The sequence below is a fragment of the Schistocerca gregaria genome, chromosome 11 (assembly GCF_023897955.1).
Source record: "Schistocerca gregaria isolate iqSchGreg1 chromosome 11, iqSchGreg1.2, whole genome shotgun sequence".
In the NCBI taxonomy this organism is placed as follows: Eukaryota; Metazoa; Arthropoda; class Insecta; order Orthoptera; family Acrididae; genus Schistocerca; species Schistocerca gregaria.
In genome coordinates this window covers 139,931,900-139,950,223 of record NC_064930.1, presented here as the reverse complement: position 1 = coordinate 139,950,223, position 18,324 = coordinate 139,931,900, and the positions used below count along the sequence as shown (strand labels likewise).

Here is an 18,324-nt window from a genome sequence, read left to right as displayed (position 1 = left end):
CTACCACACATGTCCATTCCACCTCATATCGCTTTGCAACGTTTCACCCAGATATTTAAACAACTTTGTTTTTCCTACTCACCCGCATTACCTTACATTTTGCCATAGTTAAAGCTAGCTGCCATTCATCACACCAACTGCAAATTTTATCTAAGTCGTCTCGTATCTTCCCATAATCACTCAACTTCGACCCCTTCCGATACACCACGGCACCATCAGCAAACAATCGCAGACTGCTGCCCACCCTGTCCGCAAAATCGTTTATGTGTACAGAGAACGACACACTTCCCTGGGGCGCTCCTAATGATACCCAGGTCTGATGGACACTCGCCGTCCACCACAACATATTGCGTTCTGTTACTTAAGATGTCTTCGAGCCGCTCAAGTATCTGTGAACTTGTTCCATACGCTCGTACCTTCGGTACTAACAGCCCTGTAACGGAGCAGCACCGTGTCAGATGGTTTCCGGAAATCCAGAAATATGGAATCTGTACGTTGGCGTTCGTCCATAGTCCTCAGCGTATCATGTGAGAAAAGGGCAAGATGAGCTTCGTATGAGCGATGTTTTCCGAAACCGTGCGGATTCGTGGACATAATACGTAAACTGTCGGAATAAAATTCTCTATGGCGTGAATCCCGAAAACTAAATTTCCTGAAGTGTATTCAACATGGCGGCCTTCTGAGGACATGGGTACCGACAATCGACAAATGTTTTTGCCCCTATATATATATATATATATATATATATATATATATATATATATATATATATATATATATCGGCGTGAACCTCTCATATATATTCAGAGTGAACATCTCTCTCTCTCTCTCTCTCTATATATATATATATATATATTTTTTTTTTTTTTGAGGTTCAAACTGAAATTACACACCGAGCGTGGTGACACAGTTCTTATCACACTGGACTCGCATTCGTGAGGACGACGGTTCAAACTCGCGATTTTCCAGAATCGCGTCATGCAACTGCTGGGATGTTTCCTTTGAAAGGGCACGGCCGATTTCCTTCCCCATCCTAACCTTATAGCACCGATGACCTTGCTGTATGGTCCCCTTCGCAAATCAACTAAGCCACTAACAAAAATTACAAATGTACGTTTTTTTTAAAATCCAAAAACGGCATCCCATTCTGCCCAGTACTTCTCTTTAACCATACGAACCAGATTTTGAAAAAATGTCTCGAGAAATGCGCATTTTACACTTCTTCGAAGATTTCATTTTCTACAGCGTAAGTCCCTCTCGCCGTAACTCCAGCCTCTACGTTGCTCTGGAAGAGTCGGTGGTCCGAACATCTGAGGCACTTATGGTTCCTCCTCGTGGGTAATGGGCAACCCTTAATTCCGATAACCAGTCCATTCTCTTTCATGTCATGCTGGACACGCTTAACTCCGTCGTTAAAAATGACGCATGTCCAACTGTTAGCAATTTGCACGAATTGTAACACTCAAAAGTGGTGTGTGTTTTTGAGAGTAAATCCAAACGCATGAATTTGAGTTCCGCATTATTGTCTTGCCGTATAGGCTCCACATTGCTGTCAGTTTGTAGGCCTACACATCAGCGATACTCTCAGTAGCTTCACTCCTCATTGTTGGCTTACGGTCGAAAGTATCCACCGCCCCTGTCAACTCGACCTGCTGCAGTTTACACCAACTTTCAGAACACTAATCGTGCTGCGTATTTTGGTTCTTGGAATTCGCGTGATAAAATGTCGGCATGGCCGCATTTTTCACCTCACGTTTGTCGGAAGCATACTGGATGATTCAGTTGCTCCTACCGCTGTCGATTTATGCAACACGCAACGCTTTAGCTGGCCTTCGAATCCCACGCGCGAAATTTTCATTTTCTTTCGCTCGCTAACGCTACACTATAATTGCTACAGGAAAAATGAACAGGACCTTATTTTTTTTGTTACAAATTTAATGTCGTTAAATATTGTGCTGGGATTGCGTTTTCGGCAGAGGCCACAGTTTTCGAACTATTCAAGAAAAACTTACGAACGTGGCCTTGGAATGCACCCCCATTCCCACACTCAGCCCCCACCGGTCAGATTATGTTGTTCGTGGCACCCCCTCCTGCGACTGTACAAATATTTGCGACCTCGCGAATTATTTTCCACATTCGACGTCTTTCGGTCTTTTATGATTGGCCATATTAGTTGTCGCATTAGTCGAGCACCTACAAACTGTAAAATTGACGTTTGCTTATATCTTATCTATTTTGTTAATTTTAAAAGAAAAATAATAATTAAATCGCTGTATTTGTCAGGTCTTCTGACTAATAAACTACGGTACTTGAAAGGGTTACATTTTACGAGAATTGTCAGCTTCACTAGTTTTAGCGTAATGTACACAAAAGGCGATTTTTTCTCATTTACTCCCACGGGGACGTCTAAATGGATAATGTGATCGGAAATAGCCGACTATGCTAGTGGCTTAACAGCCCTATCGATGCTGAATATCGGGAATAGATCGTGTAGTCTGAAATTTTTGTATAGTCGTAAGAGCGTACACCATGAACAACATACTACAAATCCTGATTGGTTACATACGACTATAGTGTGGAGGTGCGTTCGAAAATCATTTTCTTCGTTTCCGCTGAATGAATCGAAAACCGTGACCTTGAGTGAAAACGAAGCGCAGAACAAAATTCAACTGCATTAAATTTGAAACTTCCAGCTGCCCAACAATACTGGCGATTAACTTCCAACAACGAGTCCAACCAGCCACAGAGTCTCTTACACAGAAAGCGCAGTCAGAGATCCAATGCAAAGCGCTACACAGCGCTGCCAACACAGAAGCAGAAATTTGCTACAAAAAACAAGGTCACGTTCTTTTTTTTCTGTAAGACCAACAGTTTGCGCGTAGCGAGCGAGAAAATGTGAAAAACTCGCTTGTCGTTTCTGAAAGCCACATATAACATTGCGGGTTGCAGCGATCTACATCGGTAGGGGCGACTGAATAATCCTCTGCACCTGAGTAATAGATAATTAATAAAGAAATGGCGTCCAACCGCTCATTACTGTGAAAACCGTGTTTTACTCGTGACCGACTCTGTGGCGATACGTGCCTACAACGTCAGCGGTAGCTCAGTTCGGCAGATTTATTTTTTCGGCAAACAGTTTAGGCGCAATTTGCGCGTCGAGTGTTCACTGATAACCCAGATAGCGACACGCGTGTCTGACTCATTACACGCGGAAAGAGCTTCGCTACAACACCACTCACATCTGCTTGCGCCGTATACGGATGGGAAAAAGTAATGATTCCGGAATTTTTACATAAAAACTGTTAAACCTCATTAAATAAAGCAAACGTTAATAACATTCTACGTCTTTGTTCTTCATGTCTACATATTTCTACATCTGCATCTACATCTACATGCATACCCCGCAAGCCACTTGACGGTGTGTGGCGGAGGGTACCTTGAGTACCTTTATCGGTTCTCCCTTCTATACCAGTCTCGTATTGTTCGTGGAAAGGATTGTCGGTATACCTCTGTGTGGTCTATAATCTCTCTGATTTTATCCTCAAGGTCTCTTCGCGAGATATACGTAGGAGAGAGCAGTATACTGCTTGACTCCTCGGTGAAGGTATGTTATCGAAACTTCAACAAAAGTCCGTACGGAGATACAGAGCGTCTCTCCCACATACTCTTTCACTGGAGTTTATCATCTCCGTAACGCTTTCGCGATTGCTAAATGACCCTGTAACGAAGCTCGCTGCTCTCCGTTGGATCTTCTCTATCTCTTCTATCAACCCTATCTGGTATGGATCCCACACTGCTGAGCAGTGTTCAAGCAGTGGGCGAACAAGCGTACTGTAACCTACTTCCTTTGTTTCCGGATTGCATCTCCTTAGGATTCTTCCAATGAATTATTTCTGAACATACTCACCACTGGCGACGAACACATTTCTCCCATCAAAGAAGCCCCTTTGTTGATTAACCTCCACTGTAGAATGTTTGACTTTGTTGACGGAGACCTCTGCTTGCACCGGTTCGTCACTATCAGTGTGAGCCTCTCATGGGCGTTCATTAAGTTTTTGAAACCGACGAAAACCGGATAGAGCCCCGTGGGCAATGTATGGAGGAAGATCGATGACAACGAAACCGAGGTGTCGTACTGTTGGAGATGTGGCAGCGCTCCTGTGTGCTCTCGCGTTGTCGTGCTGAAAGACAGGCTACTCCATGTGTGTTCGAAGTCTTCGATTTCGGAACTGGATTACGGCACCGACACAATTACGTTACACACCGCCATGTTAGACGCTACAATTAGGAGCGCCAGAGGGCATAAGTGTAGAATGCTAATAACGTTTGTTTACAAACTCCTTGGCAGATGAAAACTGTCGGACCGAGGCTCGAACTCGGGACTTTTGCCTTTCGCGGGCAAGTGCTCCATCAACTGTACTACTCAAGCACGGCCCACGTCCCGTCCTCACAGTTTAATTCCGCCAGTACCTCGTCTCCTGCCTTGTTTTATTTAGTTTCATTTAGTAAGCTTTGTAGAAGCTTAGTACGCGGTCTTACACATTTTGTGTGTGCAAGCCACAGCAAAGTAACAGGACGCAGTTATTTACAAACGGACAGGAGGAAACGCAATCAGCTACACAAGAACTCGTTTGATACATAAAATGAACTTGTCATATCTAAGGGCTAGGAAAGAACTACAGTCGTGAAATGGAGTCCTAAGTTAGAACTATTGCTGCTTCTTGGATGGCAATCACAGGACACGTAGGAAATGTCAAATATAAGGAAAGTAATTAAAAAAACCACACTGAAGATGCAACAACTTCGGTGAAACATGTTTGGTGATAAAACAAAACAATACACATGGAAGTGCGATCTGTTTTAATCGTTAAGAACCGCTGGCCGGAGTGGCCCAGCGCTTCTAGGTGGTTCAGTGTGGAACCGCGCTGCTGCTACGGTCGCAGGTTCGAATCCTGCCTCGGGCATGGATGTGTGTGATGTCCTTAGGTTGGTTAGTTTTGAGTAGTTCTAACTGGTCAGCAAGGTGTATGAGACAGGCGAAATACCCTCAGACGTCAAGAAGAATATAATAATTCCAATCCCAAAGAAAGCAGGTGTTGACAGATGTGAAAATTAACGAACTATCAGCTTCCTAAGTCACGGCTGCACAATACTAACACGAATTCTTTACATACGAATGGAAAAACTAGTAGAAGCCGACCTCGGGGAAGATCAGTTTGGATTCCGTAGAAATACTGGAACACGTGACTCAATACTGATCCTACGACTTATCTTAGAAGAAAGATTAAGGAAAGGCAAACCTACGTTTCTAGCATTTGTAGACTTAGAGAAAGCTTTTGACAATGTTGACTGGAATACTCTCTTTTAAATTCTAAAGGTGGCAGGGGGTAAAATACAGGGAGCGAAAGGTTATTTACAATTTTTGTAGAAACCAGATGCCAGTTGTAAGAGTCGAGGGACATGAAAGGGAAGCAGTGGTTGGGAAGAAAGTGAGACGAAGTTGTAGCCTCTCCCTGATGTTATTTATTCAATCTGTATATTGAGCAAGGAATAAAGGAAACAAAAGAAAAATTCGGAGTAGGTATTAAAATCCGTGGAGAAGAAATAAAAACTTTGAGGTTCGCCGATGACATTGTAATTCTATCAGAGACAGCAAACGACCTGAAACAGCAGTTGAACGGAATGGACAGTGTCTTGAAAGAAGGGTATGAGATGAAGATCAACAAAAGCAAAACGAGGATAATGGAATGCAGTCGAATTAAGTCGGGTGATGCTGAGGGTAATAGATTAGGAAATGAGACACTTGAAGTAGTAAAGGAGATTTGCTATTTGGGGAACAAAATAACTGATCATGGTCGAAGTAGAGAGGATATAAAATGTAGACTGGCAATGGGAAGGAAAGCATTTCTGAAGAAGAGAAATTTGTTAACATCGAGTATACATTTAAGTGTCAGGAAGTCATTTCTTAAAGCATTTGTATGGAGTGTAGACATGTATGGAAGTGAAACGTGGGCGATAAATAGTTTGGACAAGAAGAGAATAGAAGCTTTCGAAATGTGGTGCTACAGAAGAATGCTGAAGTTTAGATGGGTAGATCACATAACTAATGAGGAGGTATTGAATAGAATTGGGGAGAAGTTTGTGGCACAACTTGACAAGAAGAAGGTATCGGTTGGTAGGACATGTTCTGAGGCATCAAGCGATCACAAATTTAGCATTGGTGGGCAGCGTGGAGAGTAAAAATCGTAGAGGGAGACCAAGAGATGAATACACTATGCAGATTCAGAAGGACGTAGGTTGCAGTAGGTACTGGGAGATGAAGAAGCTTGCGCAGGATAGAGTAGCATGGAGAGCTGCATCAAACCAGTCTCAGGACTGAAGACCACAACAACAACAAGTTTAGAGGACTGATGACTCCGATGTTAAGTCGCATAGTACTTGGAGCCATTTGAATTTGAAAATGGTGTGCTGGACCGAGATTCGAACTCGGTACCTTTGCCCTCCGTGGGCGAATACTCTTCCAGCTAAGCTATCCAAGCACCACTCACGACTCGTCCTCACAGATTTTTCCGCTAGTCCCAAGGTTCGTCTCCGTGGGACAGAGAGATTTGATCTGCCAGAAATTTTGAGTCGCAATACATTGTATCGGAGAAACTATTTGTTTCCAGACCTTCCGTGTCTTTTCCTGAAGTAGTGAAGCCTTGGCAAGTGCTTGTAGCTATTTCTTGTAAGAAATTTCCGCCACTTGACTATAGATTTGTATCCATTTACTTCCCACAATCGTGGTTTGTGCTTCGTCGCGATCCCCACGAGCAATCTGACACCTAAGAAAATGTCCGACCTGCCTAAATGACGGGTCACCATTATTGGCGATGACATGTCGTTTAGACAGGTCAGATATTTTCTGCGAAATTGCTGTTGGCAATCGCTACGAAACTCAAATCAAGACTACGTGAAGCAAACGAGTATAAATCTACAGATAGAGGAAATTTATTTCAAGAAGTTCTACATGGTTGTGGTGTCCCGTGAAGGAAAAATCATTAACTTGTAGCTACGTCCCCCCCCCCCCCCCCCCCTGGCTGTTCTGCGCTCAGTGTTGACTGGATTAGCAAGTGGTTCGTGCTGTCTTGTCAAGCACAGTCTTTAATGGGATTTTTGCTTCCTTGTTTGCCTCTCACGATGCAAGTTTTAAAGCAGTGCATATAATGACGCATGTCTGATTGCGAAGGACTCTTCCTGCAGCTACGGGGCGTAGTAAAGACGTTGATGTTGTTGTGGTCTTCAGTCCTGAGACTGGTTTGATACAGCTCTCCATGCTACCCTATCCTGTGCAAGTTTCTTCATCTCCCAGTAGCTACTGCAACCTACATCGTTCTGAATCTGCTTAGTGTATTCATCTCTTGGTCTCCCTCTACGATTTTTACCCTCCACGCTGCCCTCCAATACTAAATTGGTGATCCCTTGATGCTTCCGAACATGTCCTACCAACCGATCCTCTTCTCCCCAATTCTATTCAGTACCTCCTGATTAGTTACTTGATCTACCCACCTGATCTTCAACATTCTTCTGTAGCACCACATTTCGAAGTCGTACCAACGAGAATACCGGAAGAGCGTAGGTCGTCAGAGGACAGTTAAGTGACGAGGCCGCCCCCGTTGGGCAAAGCGGTGGACTCGTCAGGCGCCGAAGACGAGAATGCGTTTCTGCGCGGGTGTTGCGTTATTTTGCGCGAGATAGCACTCACCTGTGCAGAGATCGGAGACAGGCACGCGGCGGAGACGAGCAGAAGCACCACGGGCACCGTGGTGCTGATGGTGGTGGTCGTGGTGGCGGAGAGCATGGTGGGGGAGGGCGCGCCACCCATGGTGGCACGTGGGAGGGGGGCGGTCACACTGGAGGCGGCGGGGGCGGGTGCACCCTCGCGTCGCGGTTCCTGAAACACAGGACACACTCCGGTCACTTGGCTGCCACACGAGAAACACCATGAATGGTAAACAGCACTCAGCTCTGTCAACGAAACCAATGAAATATCAAAGACTGTGATGAGGTGTGTGCTATGCAAACTCATTTTTGGGCAATTCTGTAGTATGTAAAATTAACAAAGTTGTGTTTTGTGTGTGCCGGCCTCGGGCATGGATGTTTGTGACGTCCTTAGGTTATTTAGCTTTAAGTAGTTCTAAGTTCTAGGGGACTGATGACCTCAGATGTTGAGTCCCATAGTGCTTAGAGCCATTTCAACCATTTTTTATGCTATTCTACAAAGAAAAAAAAAAAATCATATAAACATAGATCCGCTAATGTTTAATTACAGAGTACGACTAATAAAAGATTTTGCCTGAAATTTAGCAGCTTCGCTAATATGAAGCCATCGCAAAACTGTACAAGGTTAAAGTAAAGCACGATTTCCATTTACTTTGCTGTTACTGGTCTGGTGCATCTAATGAAAGAGTGTCCCACACACGTATCTACAGTAGTTTTCGAGAACACCCAGAGAAGCGAAGTGGTAATTTTGTAAAATTTTTAAATTTACGAACTACTTGGCCCAATTTGAGCGGTGTGATGTATGTGAGTGTAATAACATTATAAACAGCCGACCAGTTGCAATAGATAAAGATATTTTTTAACTTGGTTTCGACAAATATAAATGTATCTTCTTCAGAAAGTAACGTAAGGGTAATGAACATCATAGCTTACATTAGAAAAGCATGAAACGTGTAAGCCAAGAACAAATTTTAAGACAAATTAGAGATCTCTTGCATTACAGAAGTGATATAACGGCGATTGGTACTTAGAATTTTACATTAGTAAGCGCTAACGTACCATCGCCGTTTTTACAATTGTCGGCATTGACCCATGTGTCAAAAATAAAATATAGCCCTAGAATTAGGGTTTGTCACGTAAATATAAAATAGCTCACGGATCTTGCAGAGCTGACAACCGACTGAGTGTAGTCGGCAAGCGTAGTTACACTGAAAACGAGGCAGGCGGCGCTCGTGCCGAGAAACATGTGCCAATTGGCGTACAAAGACAACGTGGAAATTATCAGTATCAATAAAGTCCTTAGGTAGAGTAACAATAGAAAAAGGAAGGAAAAGTAACACTGCTGCATTGGTACAAATAATGTAGTTATGCATCAAAAAAGCAGGTGGCGCTTACGCCGAGAAACTTACGCCCAGTGGCACATACAGCAAAAATATAAAAAAATTACATTACTATATTAGTGAAGCCCACAAACGGTATACATGTCAGAACTTAAAAATTGCCACTAATGGCTCTTGTCAAGAAAGAGTTACGGACGCAAGTACACATTCACAGGAAAAACAAAATTTTAGAGCCAGGCAAAAATCACATAAGGGCCGATGTAGTAGCTTTAAGCACTGAGGGTGCATCATAGCTTCCTCAGGGAATAAACCACTAAGGTTACCAGCATTAATGTTATACCGTAAAAAGTACAGGATTAAAGCCTTCGAAAATTTGTCTACAAGCAAGGTTTAACTGGTCGTTCAGTATGTTACAGTCCTTGAGCTCAAGAAGTTTGCAAATTTGTAACTCTCCCCACAGATCTAATCTACACCCTATGTCCTCTCTGTGTACGATGTGAGTGTCCTTTGTGTGCGGGACTCTACCATCGGCTCTCGGTTGGGTCTTGGACATGACGTGGCGCCAGAGAACGACCATCTCGGAAACAGCGAAGGCGGTTGGCTCTCGGCGTTCTACTGCCACGAGCGTGTCTGCAAAATGGTTGAAGCTCGGTGAAACCACAAGTAGGAGACACGGTGCTGGACATCCACGCCTCATCACAGAACGCGGAGGTCGGAGGCTTGACCACTTTGCAAATCACGACAGTCTGCGACCTGTGGCAGATCTGATTGCAGGCACAGGTGTTTCGGGCAGACATCATTCAGGTATGCATCGCCGAACATGGAGCTCTGCAGCGGATGGCCATCATGTCACTGTGTTGGTGTTACAATATCATCAATTACGATTGCAGTGGACATGGCATCAAACAGATTGGACCAAGGATGACTGGAAATATGTAAGCTGGTCGGATGAATAGCGTTTCTTGTCAGGCCAGGTCGGAGGCTGTGTCCACATATGACGTCATCCAGGTGAAAAGCTGCTTGAAGCATGCACTGTACCTCAGGGGCAGGGCAGTAGGAAAGTGCTGTGCTGTGGTGGACATTCGCCTGGGCTTCCATGGAACCTGTGGTAGTAATCGAAGGCCTTGTGAAACCTGTAGAGTGTTTTCAACGTTACTGCAGATCACGTGCTCCCCTTCATTCTTGATATCTCCCACAATGGCGACTGCATCTTCCAACAGGATAACGCACCACGCCACAAGGGCAGAATCAGGCTACAGGGATACAAGGAGCCTGATAGTGAAACCACATCGACAACTGGGCCACCAGATTCGCCTGGTCAGAAACTGATGCCTTCTGAGACATGGCATCTCACAGCAGGATAACACATCATACGAACAGGGCAGACTCATGCTACAGAGGTATGAGGGGCATGACGGGGAATCCATGTCGGTGGCAGAGCCACCAAATCCGCCTAATCTAAACCTGAAGTCTTCCACAATGGCGATAACACCCCATGCCACAAGGACAGAATCGCGCTACAGTGATATGTGGAGCTTGATAGTGAGCTCACATCGCCGACTGGGCCACCAGATTCACGTCGGTTGCAGATCGACCGAATCCGCCTAATCTGAAACCAAAGTATTCCACGATGGCAATGGTATCTTCCAGCAGGATAACACCCCATGCCACAAATGTAGAATCGCGCTACGGGGAGCCTGATAGTGAGATCACATCGCCGACTGGGTCAGCAGATTCACGTCGGTTGCAGAGCCACCAAATTTCCCTAATTTGAACCCAAAGTCTTCCACAAAGGTATCTTCCAGCAGGATAACACCACGTGCAACAAGGGTAGAATCGCGCTACAGAGATATTAGCTGCCTGATAGTGAACTCACATCAGCGACTGGGCCACCAGATTCACGTCGGTTGCAGAGCCACCAAATCCGCCTAATCTGAACCTGAAGTCTTCCAAGATGGTATCTTCCAGCAGGCTAACACCCCATGCCGCAAGGGTAGAATCGCGCTATGGGCATGGAGGAACTCACGTCTGTGACTGGGCCACCAAATTCTCCTGATCCCAACCCGATGTCTTTCGTCACGGCGATGACATTTTCCAACAGGATAACGGCCCGTGCTACAAATGCAGAATCGCGCTGTAGGAGCATGACGCAGAACTCACGTCGGTGTCTCGGCCACGAGATTCGCCTGACATGAACACATCTGGGACGCTTTTGGGCGCCAGCTATACACGCACAATCAGCGAAGCGTAATTTACGCGTACTGCGTGACGTGTGCGTACACAAGCTGCTGCCTCATACCATCGGAAACCCAGCAAGTAACCTGTTGCATGCGTGCCAACCAGAATCGCTCCAATAGTGGACCAAAACGCTGTTACGCACGCGGTGACAACGTTGATAATATTTCGGTTCATCGGCGTACGTGCAGAGAGAAATACGCGGAACCGCTAGCAGCCGGGCAGAACCAGCGGTCCGTGTCTGCCGGTAACCGGTTTGCGGCCGAGGGTACTTTATACGCCAGCGCCGGCGTCGGCCGCTCTGCCCTTTTTTCCGGGTCTGCTGCCGTGCACCGGGTAATGCGGGTTGCGTGTGCGATCTAGCGAGGTGTCGGCTGCTATTCCATTACGCCCTGCCGCCAAATTACCACACCTCCCTCCCTCCCCTCCCCACCCGTCGCCCTTCACCTGTTCCCCTCTCCCTCTTTACCTTTTTTATTACTCCCCTCTTCTACGTAATGCTCATCCCACCCTCTTCCGCGTAACAACACAAAACAAGGTGCCTATACAGTGATAGCCCGGACTTAACGACCGTGATAATTGGGAGGTAACAGGTTCGTAACAACGTGGATACCCAAATGAAGCGTTTTGTCCGTGTACAGCTAAAACAGTTACTCCGTCTTGAATGGCCGCTGCGTGTGAGAGTCGCGTGGTTGTAAACTGGATACCTCTCGATTTTTAGCGCGAGCCATTTTGCCAAACGGAATCTACATCCGCTTCTACACTCCGCAAACCGTACTGAAGTAGGGACGGGAAAAAACCGATCGGTTAAAATCGATACCGGTATTTTGCTTCTGTAGAAACGATACTTTTCGGTACTCAAAAAATGGTTCAAATGGCTCTGGGCATTATGGGACTTAACTTCTGAGGTCAGCAGTCCCCTAGAACTTAGAACTACTTAAACCTAACTAACCTAAGGACAACACACACATCCATGCCCGAGGCAGGATTCGAACCTGCGACCGTAGCAGTGGCGCAGTTTCAGACTGAAGCGCCTATAACCGCTCGGTCACTCCGGCCGGCTTTCGGTATTCGTTTGATCTCGGTAGTAACAGGTGAAGCAGAACGAGGATAATGGAATGTAGTCGTATTAAGTTGGGTGATGCTGAGGGAATTAGATTGGGAATTGAGACACTTAAAGTAGTAAAGAAGTTTTGCTATTTGGGGAGCAAAATAACCGATGATGGTCGACGTAGAGAGGATATAAAATGTAGACCGGCAATAGCAAAAAATCTGTTAAAATCCAGTATAGATTTAAGTGTCAGGAAGTCGATTCTGAAAGTATTTGTATGGAGTGCAGCCATGTATGGAAGTGAAAGGCGGACGATAAATAGTTTCGACAAGAAGAGAATCAAGAAGAGAATAGAAGCTTTCGAAATGTGGTGCTACAGAAGAATGCTGAAGGTTAGATAGGTAGATCACATAACTAATTAGGAGGTATTGAATAGAATTGGGGAGAAGTTTGTGGCACAAATTGACAAGAAGAAGGGACCGGTTGGTAGGACATGTTCTGAGGCATCAAGGAATCACAAATTTAGCATTGGTGGGCAGCGTGGAGGGTGAAAATGGTAGAGGGAGACCAAGAGATGAATACTCTAAGTAGATTCAGAAGGATGTAGGTTGCAGTAGGTACTGGGAAATTAAGAAGCTTGCACAGGATAGAGTAGCATGGAGAGCTGCACCAAACCAGTTTCAGGACTGAAGACAACAGCAACACAATAACAGGTGCGCTTTATTTACACAATGCAGCACAGTCTTGAAGAAGCTGGGTTGCTGTTTCCAGGCGGCCGCTGTGGCCGAGCATTTATAGGGGCTTCAGTCCGGATCTGTGCTGTTCCTGAAGTCGCAGGTTGGAATCCTGCCTCGGGCGCACATGTGCTCAGAACCATTTGAATATTTGGATGGTACTTCCTTCCCCACCTCTACATCTACATCTACATCCATACTCCGCAAGCCACCTGACGGTGTGTGGCGGAGGGTACCTTGAGTACCTCTATCGGTTCTGCCTTGACTGGTATTGTTCGTGGAAACGATTGTCGCTATGTCTCTGTGTGGACTCTAATGTCTCCGATTTTACCCTCGTCTTCTCTTCGCGAGATGTACGAAGGAGGGAGCAATATACTGCTTGACTCCTCGGTGAACGTATGTTTTCGAAACTTCAACAAAAGCCCGTACCGAGCTACTGAGCGTCTCTCCCGCAGAGCCTTCCATTGGAGTTTATCATCTACGTAACGCTTTCGCGATCACTAAATCCTGTAACAAAGCGCGCTGCTCTCCGTTGGATCTTCTCTATCTCTTCTATCGACCCTATCTGGTACGGATCCCACACTGCTGAGCAGTGGGCGAACAAGCGTACTGTAACCTACTTCCTTTGTTTTCGAATTGCATTTCCTTAGGATTCTTCCAATGAATCTCAGTCTGTTAGCTGCTTTACTGACAATCATCTTTATATGATCATTCCATTTTAAATCACTCCTAATGCCTACTCCCAGATAATTTATGGAATTAACTGCTTCCAGTTGCTGACCTGCTATATTGTAGCTAAATGATAAGGGATCTTTCTTTCTATGTATTCGCAGCACATTACACTTGTCTACATTGAGATTGAATTGCCATTCCCTGCACCGTGCGTCAATTCGCTGCAGATCCTCCTGCATTTCAGTACAATTTTCCATTGTTGCAACCTCTCGATATACCAGAGCATCATCTGCAAAAAGCCTCAGTGAACTTCCGATGTCATCCACAAGGTCATTTATGTATATTGTGAATAGCAACGGTCCTATGACACTCCCCTGCGGCACACCTGAAATCACTCTTACTTCGGAAGACTTCTCTCCATTGAGAATGACATGCTGCGTTCTGTTACATAGCAACTCTTCAATCCAATCACACAATTGGTCTGATAGTCCGTATGCTCTTACTTTGTTCATTAAACGACTGTGGTTAACTGTATCGAACGCCTTGCGGAAGTCAAGAAACACTCCATCTACCTGTGAACCCGTGTCTATGGCCCTCTGAGTCTCTTGGACGAATAGCGCGAGCTGGGTTTCACACGATCGTCTTTTTCGAAACCCATGCTGATTGCTTTAGAGTACATTTCTAGTCTCCAGAGAAGCCATTATACTCGAACAGAATACGTGTTCCGAAATTCCACAACTGATCCGATGGGATCGATGACCTTGCTGTCTAGACCCCTCATGGAAACCAACCTACCATCAACATAGGCAACAACGCAGTCTCACACCCTTCTCTACCTTCAATGTCCTGTCCTTTGACTCCTACAATTGCAATCAAGTTTGTTGCAGGCCACATTTCACTCTCTGCACTTCAATCTGGCCACGTTTCCTACCACAACACCCCAGTTTAACGCCCCCTTCCATAGCGACGCCAAGACATTTTCCCTTTTTGTTGTCGGATTCGTTCTAAGTTCTAGCGGACTGATGTGCTCAGATGTTAAGGCCCATAGTGCTCAGAACCATTTGAACATTTCGAAGGGACTTCCTTCGCCATCCTTCTTTAATCCGATGGGACCGGTGACCTTTGTATTTGGTCCCCTCCTCCGAACCAACCTACCATCGACATAGGCTACAACCAGGTCTCACTCCCTACTCTACCTTCAATTTCCTGTCCTTCCACTCGTACACCTGCAATCAGGTTTGTTGTAGACAACATTTCAGTCCCTTCACTTCAATCTGGCCACGTTTCCTACCACAACGCCCCAGTTTAACGTACCCTTTTGGGTGATTTTTTTTCCGCTTCGTAAGGAAACGGTCTTTTTACAGCGACGCCAAGACATTTTCCTTTTTCGTCGCCGGATTTGGCCGGACTGGCGCGGCGTGTTCGCGTCAGAACACGACACGTGCTTTCTGGAGTGGAATTTCTCCGCAGGTGTTCCCGTCGCTCCGCTCGCACAGCTGCAGCGGGTTATACAAGAGGGGGGGGGGGGGGGGGGGGGCAAGGCAGTGCTTTCTCGCCTGAGCCCGCTGACGCCACGGCCGCATAAGCAGATTGCCTAATGAGTTCACAACAGAGGAGCGCCACTCGAAACGCAAGTGGGGGAACCGAGCAACAGCTCAAGGCACCAGCTGTCGTCAGCGCTCCTAGGGATGGGGGCGTGGCTGGTGGCGGTGGGGAAAGCTGGCGCCACAATCCGTACATATCGTAAAAATGGCTGTATCTACACTGAAGCGCCAAAGAAACTGGTGCATGCACGCGTATTCAAACACAGAGACATGTAAACAGGCGGAATACCGCGCTGCGGTCGGCAACGCCCGTATAAGACAACAAGTGTCTGGCGCAGTTGTTAGGCCGGTTACTGCTGCTGCAATGGCAGGTTATCAAGATTTAAGTGAGTTCGAACTTGGTGTTACAGTCGGCGCACGAGCCATGTGACACAGCATCTCCGAGGTAGCGATGAAGTGAGGCTTTCCCCGTACCGTACGACCATTTCACGAGTGTACCGTGAATATCAGGGGTACAACATCAAATCTCCGACATCGCTGCGGCCGCGAAAGATCCTGCAAGAACGGGACCAACGACGATTGAAGAGAATGTTTCGACGTACAGAAGTGAGACCCTTCGGCAAATTGCAGCAGAAGTCAATGCTGGGGCACCAACAAGTGCCGGCCGGGGTGGCCGAGCGGTTCTAGGCGCTACAGTCTGGAACCGCGCGACCGCTACGGCCGCAGGTTCGAATCCTGCCTCGGGCACGGATGTGTGTGATGTCCTTACGTGAGTTAGGTTTAAGTACACTCCTGGAAATGGAAAAAAGAACACATTGACACCGGTGTGTCAGACCCACCGTACTTGCTCCGGACACTGCGAGAGGGCTGTACAAGCAATGATCACACGCACGGCACAGCGGACACACCAGGAACCGCGGTGTTGGCCGTCGAATGGCGCTAGCTGCGCAGCATTTGTGCACCGCCGCCGTCAGTGTCAGCCAGTTTGTCGTGGCATACGGAGCTCCATCGCAGTCTTTAACACTGGTAGCATGCCGCGACAGCGTGGACGTGAACCGTATGTGCAGTTGACGGACTTTGAGCGAGGGCGTATAGTGGGCATGCGGGAGGCCGGGTGGACGTACCGCCGAATTGCTCAACACGTGGGGCGTGAGGTCTCCACAGTACATCGATGTTGTCGCCAGTGGTCGGCGGAAGGTGCACGTGCCCGTCGACCTGGGACCGGACCGCAGCGACGCACGGATGCACGCCAAGACCGTAGGATCCTACGCAGTGCCGTAGGGGACCTCACCGCCACTTCCCAGCAAATTAGGGACACTGCCGCTCCTGGGGTATCGGCGAGGACCGTTCGCAACCGTCTCCATGAAGCTGGGCTACGGTCCCGCACACCGTTAGGCCGTCTTCCGCTCACGCCCCAACATCGTGCAGCCCGCCTCCAGTGGTGTCGCGACAGGCGTGAATGGAGGGACGAATGGAGACGTGTCGTCTTCAGCGATGAGAGTCGCTTCTGCCTCGGTGCCAATGATGGTCGTATGCGTGTTTGGCGCCGTGCAGGTGAGCGCCACAATCAGGACTGCATACGACCGAGGCACACAGGGCCAACACCCGGCATCATGGTGTGGGGAGCGATCTCCTACACTGGCCGTACACCTCTGGTGATCGTCGAGGGGACACTGAATAGTGCATGGAACATCCAAACCGTCATCGAACCCATCGTTCTACCATTCCTGTTCCAACAGGACAATGCACGTCCGCATGTATCCCGTGCCACCCAACGTGCTCTAGAAGGTGTAAGTCAACTACCCTGGCCAGCAAGATCTCCGGATCTGTCCACCATTGAGCATGTTTGGGACAGGATGAAGCGTCGTCTCACGCGGTCTGCACGTCCAGCACGAACGCTGGTCCAACTGAGGCGCCAGGTGGAAATGGCATGGCAAGCCTTTCCACAGGACTACATCCAGCATCTCTACGATCGTCTCCATGGGAGAATAGCAGCCTGCATTGCTGCGAAAGGTGGATATACACTGTACTAGTGCCGACATTGTGCATGCTCTGTTACCTGTGTCTATGTGCCTGTGGTTCTGTCAGTGTGATCATGCGATGTATCTGACCCCAGGAATGTGTCAATAAAGTTTCCCCTTCCTGGGACAATGAATTCACGGTGTTCTTATTTCAATTTCCAGGAGTGTAGTTCTAAGTTCTAGTGGACTGATGACTGATGACTTACAGCCATTTGAATCATTTGGCTCAAAATGGTTCAAATGGCTCTGAGCACTATGGGACTTAACTTCTGACGTCATCAGTCCCCTAGAACTGCGAACTAATTTAACCTAACCAACCTAAGGACATCACACACATCCATGCCCGTGGCTGAATTCGACTGTAGCGCCTAGAACACCTCGGCCACCAGCGGCCGGCTTTGAATCATTTCTCCTCCGAAATGAAGAATGGCGAACGCAATGAGGGAGGGCAAACAAAACAATATACAGATGTCCTCAAGGCAAAGGGCAAACAAAAGAATATAGAGATTTCCTCAAGGCCAATATCACAAAATGTCAAAAAGAAATGATTGGCAAACTGCAGCCCTAGATAGCTCCAAGTGGCGACAAGTAGTTTACCAAGGAACACTTAATTTTGAAAGGCATAGACAGCTGTAGGAGAATAGGAAGAAAGACCGCAGAACAAGAGCTCTTGAGAGGAACGAACCTGTTACGCTATTCAGTCAACACCATCTGGTTATGCCATTACTGCGGGAGAACCTCTCGCTACAGAACAGGACTATTTAGCCACCAAAGAGTCCACAGATGACGCTACCAAAAGACATTTCATACTCGTCAACGAGTAAACGCCTATGACCTATGAGGACGCAGACGCAGCAGATGGTAGAAAACGACGCCGATCTTCGAGACAGGTGTTGTAAACAAACCAGGTCGCAAGTACGAGTGTTCCGGGAAGCGCGTGCACGCACAAAGTAAACATGGCCCAGT

General features: G+C 47.0%; 1 protein-coding gene across 31 annotated transcripts in view; it reads right to left on the bottom strand.

Moving 5' to 3' along the window:
- LOC126295245 (basement membrane-specific heparan sulfate proteoglycan core protein) overlaps positions 1-18,324 on the bottom strand; it is a 1,297,357-nt gene that overhangs the window by 1,260,121 nt on the left and 18,912 nt on the right. For all 31 annotated transcript variants that reach the window (XM_049987617.1, XM_049987624.1, XM_049987622.1 and 28 more), the window contains exon 2: positions 7,745-7,933. In XM_049987617.1, coding sequence (XP_049843574.1) covers positions 7,745-7,864 — 120 coding nt within the window. In that variant the 5' untranslated portion in view covers positions 7,865-7,933. The remainder of the gene's footprint in view (positions 1-7,744; positions 7,934-18,324) is intronic.